Source organism: Haplochromis burtoni, unplaced genomic scaffold (genome assembly GCF_018398535.1).
Source record: "Haplochromis burtoni strain Fernald_Lab_line unplaced genomic scaffold, NCSU_Asbu1 Contig_9, whole genome shotgun sequence".
Lineage (NCBI taxonomy): Eukaryota > Metazoa > Chordata > Actinopteri > Cichliformes > Cichlidae > Haplochromis > Haplochromis burtoni.
The window spans coordinates 2,641,592-2,668,671 of record NW_024582370.1 but is presented as its reverse complement, the minus strand read 5'-3'; the positions used below and the strand labels follow the sequence as shown (position 1 = coordinate 2,668,671).

General features: G+C 40.2%; 3 protein-coding genes across 7 annotated transcripts in view; 2 read left to right on the top strand and 1 right to left on the bottom strand.

The window, feature by feature from the left end:
* The window catches only part of l1cama (L1 cell adhesion molecule, paralog a), a 42,479-nt gene extending 34,246 nt beyond the window's left edge, over positions 1–8,233 (top strand). For 3 of the 5 annotated variants that reach the window (XM_042227820.1, XM_005914786.2, XM_005914785.3), the window contains 13 exons: positions 719–916; positions 1,005–1,075; positions 1,170–1,395; positions 1,507–1,622; positions 2,961–3,177; positions 3,426–3,548; positions 3,813–3,989; positions 4,075–4,188; positions 4,328–4,477; positions 4,894–5,025; positions 5,754–5,826; positions 5,988–5,999; positions 6,350–8,233. In XM_042227820.1, the coding sequence (XP_042083754.1) occupies positions 719–916; positions 1,005–1,075; positions 1,170–1,395; positions 1,507–1,622; positions 2,961–3,177; positions 3,426–3,548; positions 3,813–3,989; positions 4,075–4,188; positions 4,328–4,477; positions 4,894–5,025; positions 5,754–5,826; positions 5,988–5,999; positions 6,350–6,611 (1,871 nt within the window). In that variant the 3' untranslated portion in view covers positions 6,612–8,233. The remainder of the gene's footprint in view (positions 1–718; positions 917–1,004; positions 1,076–1,169; positions 1,396–1,506; positions 1,623–2,960; positions 3,178–3,425; positions 3,549–3,812; positions 3,990–4,074; positions 4,189–4,327; positions 4,478–4,893; positions 5,026–5,753; positions 5,827–5,987; positions 6,000–6,349) is intronic. The other 2 variants (XM_042227816.1, XM_042227824.1) reach the window with 2 other exon arrangements.
* A 1,092-nt stretch (positions 8,234–9,325) lies between these two features.
* ribc1 (RIB43A domain with coiled-coils 1) lies at positions 9,326–14,009 on the bottom strand. The gene is made up of 8 exons (XM_005914783.3): positions 13,752–14,009; positions 13,290–13,510; positions 12,911–13,128; positions 12,670–12,784; positions 12,268–12,386; positions 11,439–11,675; positions 9,637–9,803; positions 9,326–9,476 (listed from the first exon to the last, which is right to left on the bottom strand). The coding sequence occupies exons 2-8, from the start codon at positions 13,486–13,488 to the stop codon at positions 9,395–9,397; spliced, it is 1,137 nt and encodes a 378-aa protein (XP_005914845.1). The 5' UTR covers positions 13,489–13,510; positions 13,752–14,009; the 3' UTR covers positions 9,326–9,394.
* Positions 14,010–14,046: 37 nt separating this feature from the next.
* On the top strand, positions 14,047–26,787 carry smc1a (structural maintenance of chromosomes 1A). Its single transcript, XM_005914784.3, has 26 exons — positions 14,047–14,449; positions 15,260–15,448; positions 15,841–15,953; positions 16,211–16,414; positions 16,976–17,214; positions 17,307–17,565; positions 17,696–17,836; positions 17,923–18,005; positions 18,122–18,221; positions 18,565–18,672; positions 18,794–18,979; positions 21,291–21,470; positions 21,572–21,718; positions 21,905–22,042; positions 22,130–22,246; positions 22,329–22,435; positions 22,536–22,677; positions 22,757–22,902; positions 23,012–23,165; positions 23,257–23,364; positions 23,532–23,688; positions 23,805–23,959; positions 24,124–24,275; positions 24,365–24,434; positions 24,546–24,656; positions 25,969–26,787. Exons 1-26 carry the CDS (start codon positions 14,341–14,343, stop codon positions 26,047–26,049), a joined length of 3,696 nt encoding a protein of 1,231 aa, XP_005914846.1. The 5' UTR covers positions 14,047–14,340; the 3' UTR covers positions 26,050–26,787.
* Positions 26,788–27,080: the final 293 nt, after the last annotated feature.

The window sequence follows — 27,080 nt, the reverse complement described above, 5'->3', positions numbered from 1 at the left end:
TCATACAGACATGCACAGACACAGCTGTCTTTCTCCTACTTCAGAGTATTGGATTAGACATAGAAATAGGGAAAATGGAAGAATTAGGTCAGGACATTGTCCACAGTTGCTCTTTCTCACATGAAGCACACAGCTGGAGATCTGCCATATTAGATATGTTTTTACTGCTAGAAACACAATGTTTGATTTAGGCAAGCGTGGCATCCTTTTGGGGTGGGCAGGACACATAACATGACAACCTGTAAACAGATTGTCTCTACAACAATAACAAAAATACAGACACGCACACGGTTTGAGTGCTCAAATCGCTTAGAAAAGCTAGCTATCCTTATAGCTATACAATAAATCCAGTTCAGTTGTATTTATGTAGCACCAAATCACAACAACAGTTGCCTCAAGGTGCTTATATTGTAAGGTAAAGACTCTACAATAATAGAAAGAAAACAGAGAAAACCCCAACAATCAGGTGACACCCTATGAGCAAGCTGTATGGCAACAGTGGGGAGGAAAAACTCCCCTTTTAGCAGGAAGAAACCTCTGGCAGAACCAGGTTCAGGGGAGGGGCAACCATCTGCCATGGTCGGTTCGGGGTGAGTCGAGAAAGACGGGACAAAGGCAGACACAAATGCAGCTTTATGAGTGTTGAGTGTTTAGTTATGTTTCCATTACTTCCTTGGGATAATGTCCTTTCTCCATCATTCCTTGACTTTTGTCGTAGAGTATGTGGTAGAGTTTGAGGACCACCGTTCGAATGAGAGCGTCTGGAAAATGCTGGCCAGAGTTAGCGGAAACAAAGAACGTGCCGTTCTCTCCCTGTGGCCCTTCATGTCCTACCGTTTCCGGATCATTGCCATCAATGACGTGGGCAAGAGCGACCCTAGCAAACCATCTGGAATATACAACACACTTGCTGAAGGTAAAAGCCATGGATCTGTAGCTATATGTTTATGAACTGTCACAGTAAATCCCAAACAACACTAAACCATCTTGTTTGCTAATCCCAGCTCCAGATAATAACCCTAAAGATGTCAAGAGCGAGTCCATTGAACCGAACACTCTGGTCATCAGCTGGAAGGTATATCTCTTACCTGAATGCACCATTTGGTCAAAGCGGTTACTGATAATATTTGAGAAATGGTCTTATTTGGCTGCTGCTCCCATCTTTACAGAAAATGAACAAAACCGAGGTCCACGGACCTGGCTTCAAGTACTGTGTGCAGTGGAGACAAGCAGTGGGAGGTGGGCCCGACTGGCACGAGAAAAATGTAACAGAGCCGCCATTCCGTGTTGACAATGTCGGGAACTTCTCTGCGTATGAGATTAAAGTTCAGGCTTTCAATGAGATAGGGAGGGGACCTGAGCCAGACACAGTCATAGGCTACTCAGGAGAAGATGGTACTATATTTTTAAAAAAACTATTACTTTTTCAGCACACTTTTCTTTTCCTGGGATTTCTTCTACTTGGCATTCTAACCCGTCTCCTTCCTGTCTGTCATTGGCGCTCAGTTCCTTTAGAGGCCCCGATGGATGTGGGTGTTGAAATAATAAACAGCACTACAATCAAAGTGACCTGGGCACCTATAGACAAAGACACGGTCAGAGGACACCTGCTGGGATACAAGGTACTGCCCTAGTATCTCATCTGTTGTTTGGCCTGACGTATGCATGAATAATACATGAGTGGTTTTAAAGTGGAGGCAGACAGATTGTAGCTTAGTGGCGTCAGGGTACTTTGTAGTTTCAAGGTTGTAAAGCCCTTTCTCCCCCTCAAAATATATCTCACACTCTAGAAATACTCCTTAACTTTGCTTTTATTTTGGTATTTTTTTTGATTCATGTTCTAGTAAATGCCTGCTTTTAAAGTCTTAGAGAACCAAATGAGAACATCAACAGAGTCATAATATAAATGTAATTAAATGCAATAAATGTTACAGTTTTCTTCATTTGCTTGGGCTCAGTTAATGAATGAGAGCTAAACCTGTCGAAAGGATGAAGAGCATCATGAAAAGCATTTCGTTTTCTTTGTTAGGTCTTTCAAATGTTTCAGAGCACTTAAACAATTGTCTCATCCCAGCTTTGTGTGTTTTGAGATTTAATTATTGTATATGTCCTTGTGTTCCAGATAGGTCACATTTCTATCATCCAGATAGTTTTTGCCTCCAAAATATGTTGGCATGTAAATCATCCATGCAGAATACTCCATATAAATGTCCAAATCTGTTGGCGTAAGCCATGAGTATGAGAATTGATTACAACAATGTTAGAGAGGAATAAGGATGTGTGGTGGTGAAGCAAGGAGAAGATGTTTCAATACCTGAGGCCAACCATCCAAAGCAAAGGACAGAGCACAGAGAGAGGGAAGAAGAGAGTGCAGGCAGGGTGGAGTGTCAGGGTAATTTGTGACACAAGGATAGCAGCAAGTGTGAAAAGGAAGGTCTACAAGATGGCAGTGAGACCTGCTGTGATGGATGATTTGGAAACTGTCCTTCTAACAAAAATAATTTGGTTAGGAGCGATCAGGACGTACACGGTTAGAAATGAGAACATCAGAGCAACGGCTCAGGTTTGGACACAAAGTTAGAGAGGAAAGACTGAGATAGTGAGGACATGTGCAGAGAAAGGAGTGGATTTATTAAATAAAGCTGCCAGGCAGGAAAAAAAGAGGAAGACCATCAAGGATGAGGTGAAGAAGGACATGAAGAGGGTGGTGAGGATACGATGAGATAAAGGGGGATGATCCACTGTGGTGACTTGTAACAGTAGCAGCCTGAAAGAACAAGAAAGAACAGAGGATGTTTATAATTTGTTATCCTGCCAAACTGAGTTTTGGGAGATTCATCTTCAGATTCAGTGACTTCAAAACTGTTCAAAGAAATGTGCCTGAGCAACTGAGATAAACTGTAATTTTCCAAATATAAATGAAAAAATAAATCCTCATTTGTGATGTCCTCTTTTGCCAGATCCACTATACCAGGAAAGTGCATAGGAGCCACCACCGAGGCCGCAGGGCACAAGAGTTAGAAAGCACTGTGGTGGTGAAAACGGAGCCCAACGAGAAGAAGAAAGTGATCAGTGATCTGAGGCCGTTCTCCAACTACACCCTTAAGGTGACTGTATACAACATAAAGGGAGAAGGACCCTTCTCTGAGGCGCTGCCCTTTGAGACTCCAGAGGGAGGTGAGAATAAATGGGTTAAAGAGGCTAGAAATAAAGCTAGAAAAGGGAGAAGTGATGACAAAGTGGTTAAAGATGTTTTATTGCAGATGATACAAATAAGAGGTCAAGAAACATGGCAAAGGGAGAGGGAGAACTATATGCATGAAGAAAAAAGAAATGAGACTGGTAGCAAGGGGTGATGATAGAGTGATGTGATGATAGATATTACTAAGTACATTATCATCATGCATTTTTTGTATTTTTGCTAGTCCCTGGTCCTCCCTTGACCCTGACCCTAGACAGCCCATCAGAGACAGAAATGACCCTCCACTGGACACCTCCTGGACAGCCCAATGGAGTGCTTATTGGATATCTGCTGCAGTACCAACAGAGTGAGCATGTGTCTATTTCAACCTTGCCAGCAAAGTGAACATTGAGTAAAATCCTTCAAGTTGGAAGTTCTTCTATGCTGCAATCAGACATTGGAAAAACGAGCAATGCATCTCCAGTGAAATCAATAGTGCTAAAAATGTCAAAAGGAAAGCATCCTAATGAGCTTATCAGTCAGTTACTTGTCACCATGAACAATACATTATCCATACATGTGTTGACAACCAAAAAGTGATTAACTGGTTTTTTGGCACTGCTGTGGTCAGTTACAGAGAGTGATGACAGCCCCATGCAGGTGGAGACAATAGATGACCCCACAGTCACCCACATCACCCTGAAGAACCTGGACCATAAGAGCCACTACCGTTTCTACCTCAGGGGGCGGACTGCTGCTGGGGATGGAGTACCAACAACGATGAAGGGTGCCACTATGCTGGATGGAGGTATAAAGCCGATTCAGTCTTTTAATATGTAAAAGCTATTAAATTAAACAAAAATTTGATTTGCACTTGTCTGAATGCATTACAGTAGTTCCTATGAACATCAGCCTGTCTGTGGGGGAAAACGCAGTGAACTTTAGCTGGGTACCAGAAAAGAGACGCAGGAATGTTGGCTTCCAGATCCAATACCGCAACAAGAACGGTATAATATTCACACTAATCTGTGCATAAGTTACGCATCTTTGCATTCAACCTTTTAAAAGGATTATTACCTTGTGGGAGTAGCTACACAATCCTGAACAAGAAAAGAAAAAGACAGGTTTCTTGTTGTGCTTCTGCAGATGGCAATAAATGGAAGACAACAGAGAAGGTGAACTCCTCTCAGTCTTTCTACCAGATCCAGGGCCTGACTCCTGGCTCCTATTATTCTTTCCAATTTATCTACAACAACACAACCTTCTTCAAGACTGGAATCGAGACAGAAGGAACAGGTACTATGAGCCTTCATTCATCCTCTTTCCTTTTATCCCTACTGCTCTCTCCTCTGGGTTTCCCGCAGCTAAAAATATAAAGCCTGATCCTACAGAGAGTGTCTTGCAGTTCTTTCTCTGCCTGTGAAGTGCTTTCAAAGACTTTTGTGAAAAGAGAGCTTGGTTAGCCATATGAAATGATCCATTACTTGTGTTTGTTTGCTGTATTTTGCTGTATTCTTTGGTTCCCTGGTGAAATGCCAGCCTGTCAGAATGCATAATGATCTGTCTCCTTTGCTCTAGATTCTACTCCTTCTTTTATCTTGGTCTCCCTATCTGTCTCATACTTTCCATTTGCCGTGTATTTCATTCCTGCTTCCTGTTACCAAAAAAGCTCTAACTCCTCTTTCTACCACCTTCTTTTTTCCTCTCTTAAGGAGTAACAGAGATGCAGCCAAGCTTTGCAACACAGGGCTGGTTCATTGGCGTTGTGAGCGCCATTGGGCTGTTGTTGCTGATCCTGCTCATCCTCTGCTTCATTAAGAGGAGTAAAGGGGGAAAGTACTCAGGTCAGTGTGACCTACCCTAATAACTGTTTAATATTAGGAGCTATTAAACTGAAGCTTGATGAGCAGCAAGTTTTGTGTGGGCAATGCTGGCCAGTCTGGAGCCATAAAGCTGTCCGACGCTGCTGTAGAAAAAGAAGCGAAACGCTTACTGGCTTACTGCACCACAGTAAATATATTATATTGACTGGGGAGAATATTACGTGTTCTTTTAAATCAATCCCAAACAGTTTGATTAACTTTCTGATCTGAACTGTAAATATCTGTCCCATTTCACTTAACCTGCTTTGTCATGCAGCTGTCATGCCAAACATGAGACAGACCTCTAAGCTTACACTTCCTTGCTTTGACAGTAAGGAATAATCTCTGGCTCTTTCTGAAAAAGACAAAAAACGTAAAATAATGATCCACGTCTGACTGAAAAACCCCCCCAGACTTTTAGCAATTTTCACATGAGAGAGAAGTGAAGACAAACCAAATAATAAAGCTGATGATAACTACCGCCATTCTAATTGGCTCTTATATTTTTAGAAACTCAGTGAGAACTTAAAACTATAATACAGATAAACTGATGCTATCTACAGATAGTCCAGCTTTTTTGCTCCACCTAAGCAGCCTTGATGTTATCTTGCTTTTTAATAAAACTTCACTGTTGAGATCTGAGACTTACAGTGGCTTTAGATAGAAGCCAGATTAAAATCTGACTATAATGAAATCTGTCACATTCTCAGTGAAAGATAAAGAGGAGGGCCCAATGGACTCGGAAGCTCGGCCCATGAAGGATGAAACTTTCGGAGAGTACAGGTGTGTCATCTGAATGAACGCTGTTTCCTGGATGCTTTGTTACGTTTCTGCACATTGATTTCTAACACAGCCCTGATTCCCTCAGCACTGCTTGGTTTTCCTAACCCTCTCTGTTCCTTTCATTGTCACTCTCCTCCCTAATGCCTGCCCCTGTTATGCAGATCTCTAGAAAGGTATGCTGCGATATGATTTAATATCCTTAACCCACTTAATTTTTACCTCTGCCAATGCCTCACTTACCTTCTGCCTTCCCATAAACATTCAGACTAATTTTAATGTAATATATTTGTTTACTGATTGCATTATGTTCAACAGTTCAAAATCCAATAATGTTCACCTCACTGTAATGTGAGACCCTGAAAAGCAAATAGTCACGATTTATAACCTGGAACCGACAATTTAAAAAAAAATTACTTAAAATATTAGTACAGAATATTCAACCTTTGGCATGTAGCACTGCATTTTTCATATGTATCATGTTAACATTTCTTGCTTTTGACCTCTTCTGTTCTTCATGCTGCAGTGATCTTGAGGAGAAGCGAACAGCCAGCCAGCCGTCCCTGTGTGAGAAGAGCAAGCTGTACAGCGAAGACAACCTCGACTTCAATGGCAGCAGCGCCATGACCACAGAGCTCAACATGGATGAGTCTCTGGCCAGCCAGATCAGTCGTCCCAGTGGCGGTCCAGAAGGTTTCCACGGCCTGCCAGAGAACGCCCCGCTGAACCCCACTACCTTCTCTCCCGCCACCAATGGCGTGCCCAACTCAGTCACCATCCTCGATTAACCCCCACACATCCACCGGGGACCATCAGACCAAAATATGTCAACACGTATGTGCCCATATGCTCCTGTTCCCTACTGACTTGCTGATCTGTACTCCGACGACTAATAAACAATCATATTCAGATGTCCCTGGCAGCCATCTGATTGACTAGACTATATTGACCAAAGGAGTGTCCAAAGTAGTGGACAGCGATAGTGATATAAGCCCTACTGACATGAACATGCCCTTTGACCTCCCTTCATTTTCCTGTGCAGTTTACAACTAATGAAAATGACTAACATTCATTTCTCTCGCTCCTCTTTCGTTCTCTCAGCAAACAACAGCGCAGATGCATAAAGACAGAATGTTGTACAGTTAGAAATATCAGGGGGTGTAGGTATGGTCATGTAAAGATGCAGAGTAGTGCATTAAAAGTAAAGGATGATGGTAGAACCCAGTGTAGGGAACAAGACAGCTAATGCTGCTGTAAAAAAAAATCTTGAATCTTAGATATGAATCATGTTTGATGTACTTCCCACATGATTTTGTCTGTCTAATTGCCATTTAATGTCTCCGATTGTACTTGCCAGTGACATTTTTTTCATTTTACGAGCGTGTTTGAATACCAAACATCATTTTTTTGTTGCTGTTGTTGTGTCATTTTTTGTTACGTAATCATTTTTCATATTGTTTTCTATACTATTTATATAAAAAGCTACGGCACATTTCATAGATTAACATGTTTTCAGCAAAATCAAGTGAAGCCAAGTTTCTTACTATTTGGATGCATTAAGTGGAACTTGCTGTGAAAATGCTGAGTAGCATCTGGTGTATATAGCTGCATCTACACTTATCTATTTAGCCATATTACAGTATTATAGATCCTTATAAGTTCCTGTGCCTGCTGGGTCTGCATAAAGCACCAGATTGATGTCATTACTCTCTCGCCTTCCCACCAGAAGTGTAATGTCATTTTTGAAAACGATGTTGTAATTTTTTTGTGTGTCGAGACCTATGTGTAGTTTCTGTATCGCTGTCTTTGTCTCTTTCTACGCTGTATTAAAACATTGTCTCTAATTAACAACCTTTCATACCTGCTCATCTCATACTAAACAAACTGAGGTGCAGTATTTATGTATATTTCAGATAAGAGGGTGGCGTCTAGTGCGCAAACACTCTCTCAAGTTTTATTTTCAAACCTTCCTCAATGCAAGCTGATATTGTTGACAGTTGTAAAGGCTGCCATTTGATATATGATAAAGGTTAAAAAATAGTTGTTTATATCAAACAGAGAATGTATTCCTTTCAGGGTTAGGCAGACACTGTATTTACTTGCTTCTGAAAATAATCTGAGCTAAAAAGGTAAAAGGAGAGTAAAGTTACAGGAAGAGCCGGGACCATTTGTTTTCCCTCTGAATGTAAATACAACCCTTACAGAACCATGTTTGATATGAAAATGTGAAAAATGTGCAGGTTTAAAGCCACTTCACTTAATTTTAAAATGTTGCAAATTGTAGTTTTTTCCTTCTCTGTACTATTGCTATGAATTCAGACTTTTCTGTTATCGACAAACGATCACAGTGAGATTTGGGTGTAGCAAAAACATACTCCATAGTTGAATAAAGGAGAAAAAAATAAAAAAGGAAAAAAAAAATCACATTGTTATGTAGATGTTTTTGCAAACATATCGAAATTTGAAAACGGGAAAAAAAAAGAGTCAATTTAGTGTCACTTAGTGAAAGTAGTCACATTACAATTTAAGCTAGGATTGCGCTCATGCCCTTAATCATCCAGCAATGCAGTGCAGTGAATATCTGTGGAGTTTTTGTCTGATGAAGTTGTGCGGGGCAGAAATGCAGTGAGCCACAGGGAACACTTAAACGCAACACTCTCCCTTCTCAAACAAAAGCTCGCCACTGGCCAAATATCAACTGTAGTCTCCGAGGTAGAATATGAGATGTCTAAAGAGGCTAGTGGCACTGAAGGAGGTTTGTGTAAGCTCCCTGTTGTTGGTTAAACAGACACACTCAGGACAAATAAAGCTTTTAAAAAAAATCTATTTTCATACAGGAGCGACGAATGACGCAAGATATGCCAATATTCTAACTCAACTATCTGCTGCTAAACAACTGTGTGTCAGTGTTTGGGGGCAAATGTTAGCTCTGAATGAGGAATGAGTGTACACACACAGATACTCACTCGACTGCCGCTCACTCTTTGCTTTTCATGTTTTGTAGGGGAAACCTGGGGATGCTGGCCTTTGTTTTCTCACTGTGGTTGTTCTTTCTTTTTTTATATAGCTAAAGAAGAAAAATCGATTGAAAATGAATTGGTTTGTGTAGAGAAGCTTCTCTAGGACTCAAAAACAGACATTTTAAGTGGAAGTAAGACGAAACAGAAGGGGCAAGGGAGGCCAGGGGGTGTGCGCCGCTGCTGGGGATGATATGCCTCTTCACAGAGTGTGGGGTGCAGTATTAGCACAATATGATGATGCCTATATTTGTCATGGGTGGATGACTGGAGCTGTGGGTCTTCTGCCACTTTTGGGGCCAATATTGTAACTGCATTATGAAGCTACTGCTGTAACTGGATATATGACTGAAAAATAAAGTACGTGGAACAATCTGTACCAAAACAGGCTCCCATTTTTTGTCACTAATCAGAAATAACCGTGTTAATCGGGAGGAAATCTATGTCACTTATGTTATGATTAATGTTCATCCAGTTCACACTGATTCATTGATTAACCAGGTTTATTTAGCCCAATGCCACAGGAGGACAAGCTAACGTCAGGTCACTGGCAGTCAGCGGGAGCTGGTGTTGAATTGATAAAAGTAGTCCTTGGTGGGTTTGTTGGTGTACAGTCTCTTATTCAGGTACTCTTGCCTGGGGCAGAAACAGAAATTTAAACACAGTAAGTAGCTTGTCCCCCTAAATGTTTATAAAATCTGAAATCTCTATTTCCATATTTTATCACCTAAGCCTAAAACACATTTGCTGATTAGTGTCTAATCAGAAAGTGGATGAATATGTGGGCAGTGCTTACTGTGCCAGCTGCTCTTGGGCCAGCTGCATGTTGTAGCGGTCCATCTGAATTCTCCGCTCTCTATTCAGCTCGGCTGCTCTCAGGTCCTCCTTCTCAGCTTCTCTGGACAGCTTCAGCAGCTTCAGGTCCCAAGCTGCTTCACGGATCTTTTCAGCATCTCGCTGTTTCTGAAGGCAGAGAGGAAATAAATCTAAAAACACACTAAACTTGTTCTCCTAAAGGCAATTCTGCTTCATTATTTAATGATTTAGGTTCCCAGACTTTCATGCTGATTTTGGGAGACTTTAACATGCCTGTAGATAACACTGAAAAATGCAAAGCTTCAGAGCCAAATAATCTGCTGGAGGTCTTATGGCTTGGTAACTGGATCCACCCAAATGTTTTTTTCTGTGTTAGCACTTTATGTTTGTGCTTATTCTCGCCACTATTGCATCTTGAAATCAATGTTGATCATGTTAATCCAGGTCCAGGCACTAATGGAAAGTTTGGGGCCTTATTTTAGTACACTAGAAAGACTAGAAAGATACCATCATCCTGAATAAGGAAAAAACTGATATACACTGGTATATTTTTCTAATATCTCCAGCACACTAAAATAAGACCTTTTATTACTTGTTCAAACCAACTTTCAGTGCCTGGATGCTGGTTTGAGCACCGCTGGCTTGATGGACACTAGTAGTGCTCCTGTTACATTTACTAGCTTCCAATTAGTTTTAGAATTGATTTTTAAAGGTTAGTGCTTTTTTAAGGTGACGCAATGTTTGCGACCTCAATATCTATCTGACAAGCTAGTAAGCTACCCGCAGACCTCATGGATTATTTACAGAGTCTTAAGCAACACTGGTGATGTGGCTTTTATCTTTTCGCTGCTGAAACAACCTTCTGAATCACATCAGGAGTACTCCAACATTTGCAGTGTTTAAAACAACACAAAAAGGAGGGACAAACCTAAGTTGAACACCATTTCCACTGTGGGAGAAGAGCTACAAAAACCTGGGTATTCACATCAATAACAGACTGGACTGGAAATGCAACTCTGAGGCTTTCTGGGTCATTTAATGAATTCAGTAAAACACTATTGTCTGTTACTGCTAGTGCAATCTTCTTTGTAGGTTTGTTTTGGGGTAGCAGCGTCAGAGCCAGTGACGCTGGAAAGCTGAACAAGCTGGTTAAAGGCTGAGTCTGTGCTGGGGACTAGCCTGAAGCCCCTAGAGGGAGTTATTAAGAGCAGGATGTTGCACAAACTGCTAAACATACTGGACAACACACGACATCCCCTTCATGACTGTTGTCAGCAGGTGACTCCCTTAACTCTGCTTTAATAATGACTGACATTAGTATTTTGATGTATTTTGTAAAGAATTTTAGTTTAGTTATTTATTTCTTTTTGTTTTATGAACTTTAATTCTACTTATTTTATTGGTTTTAAATGATCATTTATACTCATCTGTCAATAGTTTTAATTATCTTAATATATTTCTCTATTTTATGGACTGAAGGTATCGATCTCATATACATGTATATTTTTACTAGTAATATTGCACTGTTGCTTTTTTGGTTGTTTTTACTTGTGATTACAGACTTTGTAGGTTTCACATTCCCGTCTTATGTTTTTGTTTTTTCAAGTCTAGGATTATTTTCTTTGTGAGTAATCTCCTCAAAGCTGAAATCCTTTTTGAAAACAACCTGTGTAGAAAAGTTGGCACAGATGTCAAAAACTCTTTCCCTTCATCCCAAAATGGTCGCGGCAGATGGCCGTGTGCAGCTTTGACTATATTACTGTGGAGTACCGAGTGTAATACCTGTCTCTCAAGGCATTGTTGTTCTCTCTCCTGCTGAATGCTTTTCAGCTGTTCGGGGCTCATTCCTTTCCACCTGTCTGGTAGAACCTGTGGTGGCCTCCCTCCTCCCACCTGTCTCTCTGTTGCCTCTGCACACTCTGTCATCATGTCAGATGTCATTGTATGCCACATCTCTGCCAGATTTTCCTGTTCCTCTCTCTTGCGTTGCTCCTCTAGTTTCTCTGCTTGCTCTTTAGCCTGTGTGTACAGGACATGGTGAGGCTTTAACACAGATCCAGGGACAGTTAATTGATTATCCCACTGATGACTGATGATTCAGAAGCATTGCAAAACCCAGTTTCTAAAATGTGGTTACTCCTAGCATAGAGCTACCAGTCAGCCATATGGTGAACGTCGTCCTGAGAGAGCCACTCAGTCAGCTGTATTTGCTTGTGCATCATGAGTGGTTATTAGTGAAACCACTAAACACTATGAAAAAGTACAGTGACCTGAAGGATTTACAATGATGCCTCCCAATGGGGGATTCAGCCGAGTGCATTCAGGCAAATGAGGGAAGAGCTAAATGGAGGCTTTTAAAAACAGACAGTAACCATGCATACATCAAAGCCGTTTAACCATCCATGTTGCCTGGTGCCAAATAATATGATTGCTGCCATCCTGCACCAAGTGTGTGTATGCATCATTTGACATTTTCAGCTTGCAATTCCCACATGACAACATCATGTCACAGCTTGCCCCTTCCCACCCCCCACCCCCCTTAGATTTTGCCTTGAGCATTCACATTAGTGAGTGGTGTGTGCATATCTGTTTGCCCATCTGTATACTGTACCAGAGCCTGATTGTAGTTCTCGAGCGTGGTGCGGCTGGCTCTCTTATACACCTCCTCGAGGGCAGCTTGTTGAGCCCCTCTCACGTCTTGTTGCACCAGCTCTTTGCTCGCAAGCATCTCTGTGACACACATGATTTGGGGATCATCTGATGTGTGTTTTTCCACACCTGCCTTAGCTGTTGTATTTGGCTCTTTAACTGCACACTTCACACTTACAGTAAAGCTCTTAGGGATAAGCATCCATCAATGTCACCTGGTAATAAGGGCTGTGCATGGGAGTGTATGATTGTTTGTGCAGGAAAGCATGAAGCATGTGTGTGATGTACAGAGGTTGTAGAGTAAATGATGTAAACTCATTAGAAATGCTAGTGAATGTGTGTACTTGTGTGTGTCTCTTTTCACCTATGTGCTTGTCTCGCATGTGCCGTTTTTCATTCTCGTCCATCTGTGCTCGCAGATCTCGTTCTGTCTTTCTTATTTGTTCTCTCATCCTCAGCTCCTCTCCGACACCCTCTCCCTGTGCATGAAACAAGGACAGATGACCATAAGAGGTAACAATATTACATATTTAACCATTAGCTGGACCCCCCCCCTCCCGGTCTTTAAAGCTTACAAATCCCCTGCTTTGTCAGAGCTGCCCTACCTTAAAGATTTGCATACTGGCAGGCCCTAGCTCATTCTCTGGAATGGCGATCTTGAATGCCCCCTTCAGGCCAAATTTAAGATCAGCATCACGACTGTCCTCTGGGCGCTGATGAGTAGCCCAGTACTTGGTGAGTTCAGAATTCAAAACTCTTCGCTTCTCCTCTTCAGCATTGTTCTGCTGCACCAGTGCTTCATCTTGGTATATTCTCAACTTATCTGTAATACATTAAAAATACACCTGTGACCAACCAAAGCTAATTAATGGAGAGGGCCTGAAATAATAAGGGACTAGGGGACTTGCATTTATAGCGTCTTGCAGGAATTATGTCTGCAATTAAACTGCTTTAATTCTAACTCATCCCTGTCCTTCAGTTTACCCAAAGCTTTGTCCATTTGTTTCTCCATGTTTTGCTGGTGTTTCTTCTCCTGGACTTGTTGGTTTAGTGTATCTAGGTCGAGACCCATCACACGAAGCCGGGTGTTGAAAATGCGGGCCTTGCGTGCTGTTTCTGCAGCCCTACGCCTCTCCACAGTCTTTTCCGTGGACTCGTCTACAGGCAAATCCACTTTGAACATGTTCACAGTTTCTAGTGACTTCCTAAAGAGACAGCATTACGACACTTATTATCGGAACTGATAATCTTGCTTGAAAATAAATTATTAAAGAAATGATTATGCCGATTGAAATATAAAATCCTGGTGGGGTTCATCTTCAGAGCGATTGCTCCTGTCATCACCTGATAACATCAAAAACCAAAGGCAAGGCATATTTAAAGAAGAAGTAGACTAAATCAAATGTCTCTTCCTTAAAAATGGACATAAACCTCTGATCAACTTACCGCTGACGTTATAAATCTGTTCAGTTTCTTTCAATATCAGTGAATGTAAATCTGCTGCTGTTGTGTTTGGAGACCCTTGGTAACCATGGAAACAAGTGGCCACACATCGCTATGCTGGAAACACATAACAAGAGTGACAGGACCAGCTAAGGAAATGTCTTTTTATTTTTAATAATGTGTATATTCTGTAATAAAGTAGCATTAATAGTAGTAAAAAGTGATATCCAAGGTCGATCACAATCAAAAAACGACAAACTCCAGACAACTAAATTTTGTCTCGCGAGAAACTGTGAGGTTTCGTGTCTCGCGCGCTTGTGGGTCTTCCTGTTGGATTGTAAAATGGCGCATTGTTGTCGCCGCCGTACCGAGTATATTTGATAAAGATTATATTTTTCATTTTAATTTTTAAAACGCTTGCGCAGATCATAATGTAACTTGTGCATAGAGCAGCAGTAGATTGACCAGGGCGGTTCATTCATTTCGTGCACACTGCGTCTTTGCAACAGCTTACCGGGTAAACATTGGTTGTTAGCATTAGCTAACTGCTAAGCTAATATTCACTGCAGACCAGCTAAACAAATATAACGAGATGGGTTATTTAAAACTGATAGAGATCGAAAATTTCAAGTCGTATAAAGGAAGGCAGATCATCGGACCTTTTCACAAATTTACTGCAATCATCGGACCCAATGGATCTGGTATGTAATAACAGCTAACATAAACTCGAAGCTAATGCGAAATGCAAACTGCTAGCTGTGCCTAACGGTAAACACAGCTCCACAGCCCCTTTCTCTTTAGATCATAACTCTCAGTCTGTGCATAGCTGAACTGTATGGGGGTTCAGCTGTTGGTAGTGTGATGTATCGTATTGTTTCATATCCATATTTGCCACTAGAGTAGTTATTTAAATTTTATTTCGGTGTATTAATCGTTGTCAGTTTGTAGAATAACGTATTTGCATTTTAATTGAAGCAATTCCTTTAGACTGCTTAAGCACTTATGTCGTATAGGCACTTAATATATTTGTAAACATTGGGGTTGGACCTACCTTTACACTAGAGAAAGACGAAGTCTTTCAACGGTCTTTTCTCGTAATACAGTGCAATGCATCATCAAAATTATCTGGCCAACACAACGTGTAAAAACTGCATACTAATAGCCAATAAGATGCATTTTATTGCAGAACTGCTGTTTTGCACCAGACTGTACAAATAAAAGGTGAACTTTCCTATAATATTTACAGGACATGCATATTATCCCCATTCCATAGTGTACAACTAGAATAAATCAAAAATAAAATTAAATAAAACAGAGATATAAGAATATGAGATGGGATGTAAAAATGAATATTAGGTAACAAAGTATGTTTTACATAAGGGATATTAAAGCCTATATACAGTTGTTGTTTATGTATAGAAGCAAGCAGCAACATGGTCTTAACATGTGTGTTTTAATATAAAAAGGTCCCAAAGTTTACTAAGATTTCAATGTCATCATAATGTTTGTAGGAAAGTCCAACCTTATGGATGCCATCAGCTTCGTGTTGGCAGAGAAGACAAGTAACCTGCGTGTGAAGACTCTGAAGGATCTAATCCATGGAGCGCCTGTAGGGAAGCCAGCTGCCAACAGAGCCTTTGTCAGCATGGTGTACCAGGAAGATAATGGAGAAGAACGTGCCTTCACAAGAGTCATTATTGGTACAAAGCTCCATTACCAACCGTCCTTTAATATATAATTAACTTTCTTTTTGAATAGTTGTCTGTGTGAATTAAAAGACACTGATCTAGTAAAATTTGAATGCTTTTCAGCTGAATAAAAGGATAGTAGTAAAGCTGCATGGATATCAGTTTTCAAAAATTGACTCATCGTCTAAGAAAACATTTTTACACATGTTTGCAATTTGGTGGGTCAAAAATATTTAAAATCTGTTACATTTATAAATTGTGAATAAAATGCACTTGTTTACTATAGTATATAAAATAATGTAGTTTAATAGTATAGTATATATTTGTATATTAATATATATATATATTATTTGTGTGTGTTGATGATGAGCTAATGCTTGTTTTGTTTTTGGAATATGCACCAGGTTCTTCCTCTGAGTATCGCATCAACAGTAAAGTAGTGGGCCTGCCTGAATACAGTGAAGAACTGGAAAAACTTGGAATTCTGATAAAGGCTAGGAACTTCTTGGTCTTTCAGGTAAGATTTCATTCTTGTAAATGTTGTCAAGATCTTTTCAAGAGCAATTTACGCACAGACAGTCTTTCATAGTACTCCTGTACTAATCCACTAGGTTATTTTGATTGGATAGTGCAGTAGTTTTTAGTGTGTGTGTGTGTGTGTGTGTATCATTGGTTTGAACGTGACTTGGTCAGTTACACCAGAGATTAAATTAACACCAGGTAACATTTTATTTGCTATTTCAAATCTCAGTTTTGTCTTTATTTCCCTTTAAGGGAGCCGTGGAGTCTATTGCCATGAAGAACCCCAAAGAGCGTACGGCGCTGTTTGAAGAGATCTCCCGTTCAGGAGAGCTGGCCCAGGAGTATGACCGGAGGAAGAAGGAGATGGTGAAAGCAGAGGAGGACACGCAGTTCAACTATCATCGCAAGAAAAACATCGCTGCAGAGCGCAAAGAGGCTAAGCAAGAGAAAGAAGAGGTTTGCCATTTTTACTGAGTCTGCATAGGATACAAAGTGTCATGTCAGTGTCTATGGTTATTTGGCATTTACTGAATTCCTCCATACAGGATCCATTGAGTGGTATAGCCTGTTTCTACTCTAACAAATTTTAGGTAATATATAATTCCAGATAATGCAAATACTTGTCATTCATATGAATGCACCAAATTTCAACAGTAAAAGACAAACTAGGAACTTTTAGCTAAGCTCAACATAAGCTTTCAGCAATGTAACAGTTTCAACTCCAATCCTGCATATAAATCGATCCCACATATATTTATATAAGAGAGAAAGTCTGGTGTTAGGTGAACAACACAAAGATGAAGTAAAGATTGTTACACTGTAATCGGCAACAAATCTGTGTGTTTCTTATTTGAAATGACTCAAAAATAGCCTTGAAACAAACGTTTGAATTTTCGTGATTAGTTTTTTGGGTTATCTGATGGAAAAACCTCAAATTCTCATTGGTCATGAAATGTGGAATCAGTTACATCTCTAATCATGATTTGCTCGCTTCTCTCTTTTCCTTCATTTTACCAGGCCGAGCGTTACCAGCGTCTTAAGGATGAAGTAGCCAGAGCTAGTGTACAGTTGCAGCTCTTCAAACTGTACCACAATGAGACTGAGATCGAGAGGCTGAACAAAGAGCTTGGGCAGCGGAACAAGGAGATTGATAAGGACCGTAAAAAGATGGACCATGTGGAGGAGGAGCTGAAGGACAAGAAGAAGGAGCTGGGCAGGCTGATGAGGGAGCAACAGACCATTGAGAAAGAAATTAAGTAAGTGGCATTAAATAAAATAAGTTTTGACATTTAAAGCTTAATGCACCATTAGTCATTTGTCTTACATTAAACGGTTGACTTGACTACAGGGAGAAGGACTCTGAGTTGAACCAAAAGAGGCCTCAGTACATCAAAGCCAAAGAGAACACCTCACACAAAATCAAGAAGCTTGAGGCAGCAAGAAAATCACTGCAAAATGCCCAGAAGATGTACAAGAAGCGGAAGGCAGACATGGATGAGCTGGATAAAGAGATGAGGGCAGTGGAGCTGGCTAAGCAAGAGTTTGAGGAAAGAATGGAGGAGGAGGCGCAGAGTCAAGGCCAGGATCTCACCTTGGAGGAAAATCAGGTCTGATGTGTGAAAACTACATTTTAGACATTTTATCTTGAAAAAATACCAAATTAGTTACAGGATTTTAGTAAAATTATAATGTTTCATGAAATTGAAAAATGCACACTCTTTGTCTCCCTTCTTCCAGGTGAAGCAGTATCATCGTCTGAAGGAGGAGGCCAGCAAACGTGCTGCCACGCTGGCACAGGAGCTGGAGAAGTTCAACCGTGACCAGAAGGCTGACCAGGACCGCCTTGACTTAGAGGAGAGAAAGAAAGTGGAGACAGAGGTAAAGGAGAGAAAAATGGAAAACCATGGAAAAGTTTTATGAGCCAGAACAAAATTGATTTGATAAAAGTTGTTGTTTCTCTTTAGGCCAAAATTAAACAGAAGATCCGTGAAATCGAGGAAAACCAGAAACGTATTGAAAAACTGGAGGATTATATTGCCACCAGCAGGTATGCTGCTCTTAATTTTGGATGGTTTTGAGCGGAGCTGTGGCAAACTTATTTTTATAGGTTTCTCAGGTTTACTGTGTGATTCACATCCTTTTTTTCCCTTCTTTCCCCATCAGGCAATCACTAGATGAGCAGAAGCGTATGGAGGAAGAGCTGACTGAGGAAGTGGAGATGGCCAAAAGGAGGATCGATGAGATCAATATGGAGCTTAATCAGGTACTCAATACACAGGAAAGAAAGAAATCAGCACCAACAACAAGTTGAATCTACTCTAATTGAGTTAGTTAATTTTTGCATGTGGTAACTCTGCTGCTAAAGACATCAGCCTTTTTCTATAGCTCATATTTTCCTGAACTGTACAAGACAAAGCATTATTTCTTTGTGTCAATCAGTAGACTTGATTAAATAAATCATTGCTTTGTGGGTCATTAATCCATGTTAGCACAGTAGCTTGGGTAATACTGGATTCTATAAATTTCTTACATCTGTTATGGGAAGTGAATACGTCACCTATCGTAGCACCTCTGATGAACCCCCTTATTATTGGACTGTGGTTTAGGTGATGGAGCAGCTTGGAGACGCCAGAATCGACAGGCAGGAGAACAGTCGCCAGCAACGCAAGGCCGAGATCATGGAGAGTATAAAAAGACTCTATCCTGGCTCTGTGGTAAGGCACCTTTGGCACTATACCCATGCCGGGTCTGCTTTTCTTTTCTTTTTGGTGAAAGCATTTAAACATTGAGCATAAGAGCACTAAACAAACAAACGTTTACCGGTTGTGTTTTCAGTATGGTCGTCTGATCGACCTGTGTCAGCCCACTCAGAAGAAATATCAAATCGCTGTGACTAAAGTGTTGGGTAAGAACATGGACGCCATCATTGTTGACTCAGAGAAGACTGGCAGAGACTGTATTCAGTACATAAAGGAGCAGAGAGGAGAGCCGGAGACCTTCCTTCCTCTTGATTACCTTGAAGTAAGTATATAAAAGTAATGACTCCAACTGAGAGCTTTGAACAATTCATAATAAAATTATGTCCTTGATGGGTGTAGCCTGTGAGCTAAATTGTCAGTCTTGTAAAACTTGGGGAAGCACAAAGCGTTGTCTGTCCATCCATACATCCATCGACTCAGACGTAGTTCACAAGGTGAACTACTTTACCTACATTATTGGTTTGAATTTGATTAAAATGTTATTTACTTTGAGTGAAATGGTAAAACAGGATCATCTGTTGTTCTACGGAGACTTTCCAAAGAATCCTCATGGGTCACGTTTTTAGGTTTGTGGGCAATGAGCTGTGAATTGTGATGGGTCCTGAACTAGATGAGCTGCTGCGTTGCTGGAGTTCTGATTTTAAATCTCTGCTCTGCTCTGGAGAATAATATCCAGGGTTCTTACGGGTGCTTGAAATCCTTGAAAACAATATTGTCTTTTCAAGGTTTGAAAAGTGCTTGAATTTCAGATGTGGTGCTTAAACGGGCTTGAAACTATATTTCATTCACTACAAATAACTATCTGACCGAATAGTTTTCTTATCAGATAGAGAAATGAGTCTCGATGTGTAAAAGTAAAATTTCTCTGCCTGGGCTGCACATTACATACACATTAAACAACTTAAAAATTATAAATGGCTTCAAGCTCACATTGACACCTGTGGGGCCCTATCAGCCACTGAGACAACAGACAGATTTAAGTGTTTTAATATATGAATGTTTCATGCTTTAAGGCTGCCTGTTTATTTAAGGGAGATGAACAATACATTATAATTTTACATAATTATACCACAGATTAAATAAATAGATTTTAGGTCGATGTTTGTCTTAAAGTCTTATATGTTGAATTGAACTGAGTGTGTCATCTGTTCAAAGCCTCTCCCAGTCAGCGCTGTTCTCCATGCCTGTCTTACTGTACAAGATGTTATTAGAATAAACACTTTAAAGGCGACTTTAACAATAATACAGACAGCAGTGTAGTCAAACATCTCACAGTAAGTTTTATTGGGAATTAACTTTAACCTGTTAGGCCCTCAGGGGTTTTCTGAGCTTGCTGCTTGAAAATGAAATGACCAAAATAAATGGGGCATTCTCTGCAATTACAAACTACTATGTTAAAAAGTTACTGTGACTCAAACATATAAAAATTGGATTTTTTTATTTCCCTCCCCTAGATTTTTTTAAAAAAGTAACACCTTTGAAAATATGCTTTGGTTCACATTTAACTCCAGAAAATCATAAATCAAAATATGGATATTCCTGTGACAGTCCTCATGTCTGCACTTATATTCCTGACCTTGTGTTTTAAACAATTAAACTTGATCTTCTCCCCTTTGCCCCAATTTTTCTGGGCGTGGGTGCTTAACTAGTTAAAAACAAACAAACATCTGTCTCCTATTTTTGTGTCACATAGCTAAGAAGCGTCAATCGCTGATGAGAAGACTCATTCATTTGGCCTTGCTGTGTATTATTGTGGTGTTTGGTGCAGTTTTCTTGTTATGTGGGGTTGCTGTTTTTTTCAAGTGGAGATGAATATCTCTAACGAGTTGATTTGTTCACATTTTCACATCTTAGTTTTTAAGAGAAATGTGTTTTTTGAGTTTGTACCGTATTTGCATATAAGGCGAGCATTTCCTTTTTCAGTATTTTTGTGTGGTGCATTTTTCTCTGTTCTTACACAAGGGGAACAAAGGACATTTAAGTCGACCTAAGATGATTTGTTTTAATCTTTACTTGGTCTTACTTAGTTAAACGAGTGAATCATGCTTGAAGCTTGAAAATTGACCTTGAAAGTGCTTAAAAAGTGCTTGAATTTGACCCTGAAAAATAGGCGTGAACCCTGAATATCCCTGTTGGGTGAAAGGTGATCAGCTGAATGATTATGTATCCAGATAATATTTTGTTAAAGTTTCTCAGAGTTGGTCCTCACTTGAAATATTTGGCTAACCTAATTTTCCCTGCGGACAATTCCTGCAACATGTTTTAATGTCATAGAGAGAGCAAATTCATGGCAGGATGGGCAACATTGCTTTCTGCAATTTTTAAAGCCAAAATTATACTTCTGTCTTTATGTTTTTGTTTTGTTTGTTTTTTTTGGGGGGGATAAATGTTGTCAAGCCTATAAATAATCTTTTTTCACTGACAATTTGAACCTTTTTTCCCCGCAGAGGTTCTTTATATAAAATGCTACTTAACTGTAAAATAATCCCAACCTCAGGTCATTAATGTTCTTTCCTTAGTGCCGTTCACACTGTAAATATTGTCTAGAAAATTTAAAACTTGTCTTTTCAAAGGTGAAACCAACCGATGAGAAACTCAGAGAACTGCGAGGAGCCAAGCTGGTGATTGATGTGATTCGCTATGAACCTCCCCACATCAAAAAAGCTCTGCAGTACGCTTGTGGCAATGCTCTGGTCTGCGAGAATGTTGAGGATGCGCGAAGAATTGCTTTTGGAGGGCCATACAGGCACAAGGTACTTAGCCTAATTTAAAGATGGATGATTGGATGATTCATAGATGTGAGAATGCATAATAACTACTTCTACCTACTAACTTCTTATTCATCGGTGTCCAGACGGTAGCCCTGGACGGTACTCTGTTCCAGAAGTCTGGAGTCATCTCTGGAGGTGCCAGCGACTTGAAAGCTAAGGCCAGACGATGGGATGAGAAGGCAGTGGACAAGCTCAAAGAGAAAAAGGAGAAACTCACTGAAGAGCTCAAGGTGACTTTAAATATATGACACACATGAGAGAGTTTGTTGGGACGACAGATTTTTAGTAAGAGTCACCATGAAGCACTTTATGCTGACTAACCTCTGACTAAAATAATTGTTGTTATTTTGTACTCCCTTAATTATTAAATGAACAATTCATGAATATCCACTTAATGTTAATGTTTTCCTCTGCAGGAGCAAATGAAGGCCAAGAGGAAGGAGGCAGAGCTCCGTCAGGTGCAGTCTCAGGCCCACGGTCTGCAGATGAGACTCAAGTACTCACAGAGTGATCTGGAGCAGACAAAAACCCGTCACCTCTCCCTCAATATGCAGGTACGGCTCAGTAACAGCTTTCTTTCCTCTTACCGTTAGAAACAGTGACCCTTGCATTAAATGCTTTTCTGTTACTCTGTGATACAGGAGAAGTCTAAGCTAGAGAGTGAATTGGCAAACTTTGGCCCTCGCATCAATGACATCAAGAGGATCATCCAGTCCCGTGAGCGGGAAATCACTGACTTGCGAGACCGCATGAACCTGGTGAGACTGGCACAGAGTGAGCTGCAGTTAGAAGTCCGTTTATGAACATGTAACATTGCACAACATTGTTTCTGTTTCCCAGGTGGAGGATGAGGTGTTTGTGGAATTCTGTAAGGAGATTGGAGTGAGGAATATCAGAGAGTTTGAGGAGGAGAAAGTGAAGAGGCAGAATGAGATTGCAAAGAAGCGGTGAGTTCAGTAATCCAGTCGCTTCTGATGCAGGACAGTTAGCTAATAGTGAATCTGTCTCTGTTTGTTGAAGCATAACTTCATTTTTTTTTTGTCTTAGTCTTGAGTTTGAGACTCAAAAGACCCGCCTGGGTATCCAGTTGGACTATGAGAAGAATCAGCTGAAGGAAGACCAGGAGAAGGTCATGATGTGGGAACAGACTGTGAAGAAGGACGAGGCTGAAATCGAGAGACTTAAGAAGGTGAAAACAAAGTTAGACGATGAAAATGTTTTGCCCTTGATTTTGACATCACTTTTAATCCCTCTTGCGTGCTTTGTAGGAGGAGCACAGACACATGAAAATCATTGATGAGACAATGGCCCAGCTGCAGGACCTGAAGAACCAGCATCTCACCAAGAAATCTGAAGTCAATGATAAAAATCACGAGATGGAGGAGATTCGCAAAAAACTGGGTGGTGCAAACAAGTCAGTGACTGCAGACATATGCACTGTAGTTTTTTTTTTTTTAATATCTTCTTAATATGATTTTATGTTTGAGTGAGTTTGTTCTACAAACAACTTTTTATTATTCCAGGGAGTTGACTCAGCTTCAGAAGGAGGTCACTGCCATCGAGACCAAACTGGAGCAGAAGCGCAGTGACCGTCACAACCTGCTGCAAGCCTGCAAAATGCAGGATATCAGGTTGCCTCTTCGTTCTGGAACAATGGATGATATCAGCCAGGGAGAGGTACATTAACAAAACCATCGTTGCTCTAACTGTAATTCCATTAAGACCGAAGCAGAAAACGACAGCCGTCTTTTTGTTTTTACTGTTCAAGGGGAGTTCCCAGACGGATGAGTCCAGCAGCCAAAGGACATCCAGCAGTGTTTTGGCCAAAGAGGCTCTTATAGAAATTGACTACAGCAACCTGTCTGAAGACCTCAAGGTGGGTCCAAATAATATTATAAAAATTTTCTTTACACATTAAAATATACCAAGTAGGAAAATGAGCAATTTGCCGCAGAGGTGATCTCTATAGCTAAAGTCAGATTTTGTACTTACATTTTGTAGATGCATGTAAATTAATACATTTATTCTTCGATCTTCCTAAAGGATGCACTGTCAGAGGAAGAGATCAAGGCTGAGACGAACACACTGCAGCAGCGTCTGAATGAGCAGCAGAGCATCCTGCAGAGGATCAGTGCACCCAACATGAAGGCTATGGAGAAGCTTGAGAGTGTCAGGGACAAATTCCAAGAGACCAGTGATGGTGAGATGGCAGTCTCATGTTAGAAGCTGGGGTGAAATGTGGAAGGGGACAGGAAGTTGAAGACCTCTTGTTAAACTTGTATCATATGCTTTTTTTGGTTTCCTTTCTTCTTTCAGAGTTTGAGGCTGCTCGGAAAAGAGCCAAAAAGGCCAAGCAAGCCTTTGAGCAGATCAAGAAGGAAAGATTTGATCGCTTTAATAACTGTTTTGAGTCGGTGTCCACCAATATCGATGAGATCTACAAGGCTCTGTCACGCAACAGTAGTGCTCAGGTGTGTTTTTAGAGACTTGCCACATTACATATCATTAACTATGTCTAATGCCATGACAGGAAGCAGTTTTATGTGTGGAATTTGGTACATGGTAAATTTGATATATATCCATTTGTGCCTGTGCCCAAGTTGCGTTTACCAATCAGCGTATGTTTCTTCTTTAGGCATTTTTAGGTCCAGAAAACCCAGAGGAGCCATATTTGGATGGTATCAATTATAACTGTGTGGCCCCAGGCAAGAGGTTCAGACCAATGGACAACTTGTCAGGAGGAGAGAAAACTGTTGCCGCCCTGGCTCTGCTCTTCGCTATTCACAGGTGAAACAAGGGAGATGTGCAGAGGAATTTTTAATACACGTATGACTTGACGGAAGTTGACTGTTTACATCTTTCTTGTTTCTCTGTAGCTACAAACCCGCCCCCTTCTTTGTGCTGGATGAGATTGACGCAGCTCTGGACAACACTAATATTGGCAAGGTCTGTTTAGAGAATAAACGTTGATATAATGAGCTGTTTGTTTGTTTTTAAATTAATATTTCTTGTGATTTTAGTGCATTAGTCTTAATGCTTTCTCTTTGTACCTTCAAGGTGGCCAACTACATCAAAGACCAGTCAATGGAGAACTTCCAGGCCATTGTCATTTCTCTGAAGGAGGAATTCTACACCAAGGCAGACTCTCTCATAGGTGTTTATCCAGAGGTGAGTCTTTTTTTTTGTTTTGTTTTGAATTAGAGACGGATAAAATCCCCAAAGAGCGGATCAGCTTAGATCCGAATTAGTACTACTTGAAGCACCACTTAAAAAGTGCAGCTGTGTAGTTTCAGCATTGTTTTACAACAAGAACGCTACCATAACAAAACCACAACAAAAAAGAAGCCATAATAACTGAATAAAAGTCGATAAAGATCAAGCATGTGCATTGCTTTGTGATATTAAATTTAGCCCATAAAATAATGCATATTATTATGTGTCATATAAAGTTATGCTATAGATAAGTCTTTATGGTTTGTTAAGAAAATGTCCCCATTTCATGCATCATTTTTCATATAAACTCTACTCTAGCACTCACAATACGCCAGTGTCACGAGACTGAGACACGTATTGACTGCACCAGATGTCTCCTGCTGAGCATAATGGCTGTTGAATCTATTCACAAAGCAAAGAAGGAATTTACCCAGGATTCATCAGTATGAACTAATGTCTGCAACAGAAACTCCTAATCAAAGATTCTCTGGATACAGTTATGTATTGACGGTCACAGTTTCTGACTGGGTGGCTCATCTGTATCTCCAGCATGCAGGGTCATTAACCTGTTATCACCCGAGTATCACACAGGCTGCGTTTGTGATTTCGCCTTTAAAATTATAAAATAATTCTCATCTTTCAGGAACCATTTGAACTTTCTTAAAATAGTGGAGGATTTGCAGTAATGTGAAGAGCACATGGTAAAATCTGTCTGTTTAGACTGCGAATGCTTTGTGTTACCACGATACACCAAATATCCCCGTGAAGCCCGTCTTCTCTTCTTTCTGAAACTGCTCGGAAAAAAACAAACAAACAGAAAAAGTTCTGCTTCTCTGCAGGATATTCATTGCACATTGTACTTCCTAATATTGTATTGTGACCTGTGACGTGTTTTAAGCTAAGCAAAGTGTTGACCCAACCGGCGAGATGCATTTCTGAGTATTATGCATATAAAGCTTTATGCAAAATACTAAAATATAGCCTTGAGATGGCTGAATTTTCAGTAGTCAGGCTGTTTTTAGACGTTAAACTTCTGAACCTGGAGCTGAGACAGCAATAGAATGGAGTTCATTAGATTCATATAACACTTTATATTCTTCATATACAGACATGCAATAACATTCTCATCATAAACCACGTGCAGTGTATCTAAGAATTAAAAGATCCTGTTTGATATTTGGCCAATAAAACCTAAGCATCTTGAGCTGTGAAGTCAATGCTGATTCGGAAACAATGAACTAATTTTCTTTTTTTCTTCCATCAACAGCAAGGAGACTGCGTCATAAGCAAAGTGCTAACCTTTGACCTCTCGCAATATCCCGATGCCAACCCAAATCCAAATGAGTAAGACTAGCTCTCCCAGCACTGCTATTTTGTGAAGTTGGATGTTTCCATGGTTACTTTTTCTGGATTGCTCATTGTAACCTTGTAGTCACAGATGATGTATCCATTAGGTCTCACATGTTATTTCCTTTAAAAAAAACAAAAACATTAGAGTAGTGACTTATTGAGCTTCAGTTGTTTTATTTTCTTTATAGACCGTAATGACCAGGATGTATGTACATTTATAAAAACCAGTCCTTTATCAGTTTTCCAATATAATTGTGTGGGGTGCTTTTTAAGAAGCTGTAGAATTTGTATCATGTGGTTAAGTGTCTCGAACATCCCTAAAGCCAATTTTTGTTTTCATAACTTTTATACTGTTCATGGCCGTCTTTCCAGCTGTGTGCTTTAAAGCTCTTGCTTGTTTCCTCTTCTCTGTACTTAACTGCAATTTCATATGTGTGCCTGTGTTTGTTTGTTTTTTAAAGCTTAATGAGGAATCTGTTGTTACAGTATGATGGATACATTCCCATGTGCAAAAGCTAAATAAAACCTGCAGTTAGCAGCAGCAGCTGGCAGAGCTGTTATGAGATCATGGAACTGAGGCTATCACTGCTCTGCTACTTAGAAGTTTTTTTATTCCCTGAGTAATAATCTGAATCAACTTTGGTAGGCAGAAAACTCAGCATGAGTTCATGCTGAAACTGTTCGGCCTGTTTTATCGATTGCTTTGCTTCAATAAAATTTGAATTATTTAAACTCATTTATCTTGTTTATAATACATTCTTGCAACTCATGTGCTGTTTTGTAATTTCATCGGGCTGTTTTTAAAGTAGCTTTCATATGAATATGTTTGAACCGATCCTCAATGTAGCATTTATTTTGCTGCACTAGTTTATATTCCATAAGGGGGAATAGGGCTTTGGTAGGCGAGGCTATTTATAGTCCTTGTTTTCACACAAACGTCTGCAGAGGCACCAATGAAAGCGTTCACTTTGCTTCTCAATAAAGCCTGTGTCTGCATTAACTCGTTGCACAAGTATATTTCTCTCATTA

Coding starts and splice junctions, on each gene's coding strand:
- smc1a (XM_005914784.3), top strand. CDS start 14,341: ATGGGTTATTTAAAACTGATAGAGATCGAAAATTTCAAGTCGTATAAA. Junction 14,450..15,259: donor CATCGGACCCAATGGATCTG/GTATGTAATAAC, acceptor TAATGTTTGTAG/GAAAGTCCAACCTTATGGAT. Junction 15,954..16,210: donor GGAACTTCTTGGTCTTTCAG/GTAAGATTTCAT, acceptor TTTCCCTTTAAG/GGAGCCGTGGAGTCTATTGC.
- ribc1 (XM_005914783.3), bottom strand. CDS start 13,488: ATGTTCAAAGTGGATTTGCCTGTAGACGAGTCCACGGAAAAGACTGTG. Junction 11,676..12,267: donor AGAACTACAATCAGGCTCTG/GTACAGTATACA, acceptor CTGTACACACAG/GCTAAAGAGCAAGCAGAGAA. Junction 9,804..11,438: donor AACAATGCCTTGAGAGACAG/GTATTACACTCG, acceptor CTCTGCCTTCAG/AAACAGCGAGATGCTGAAAA.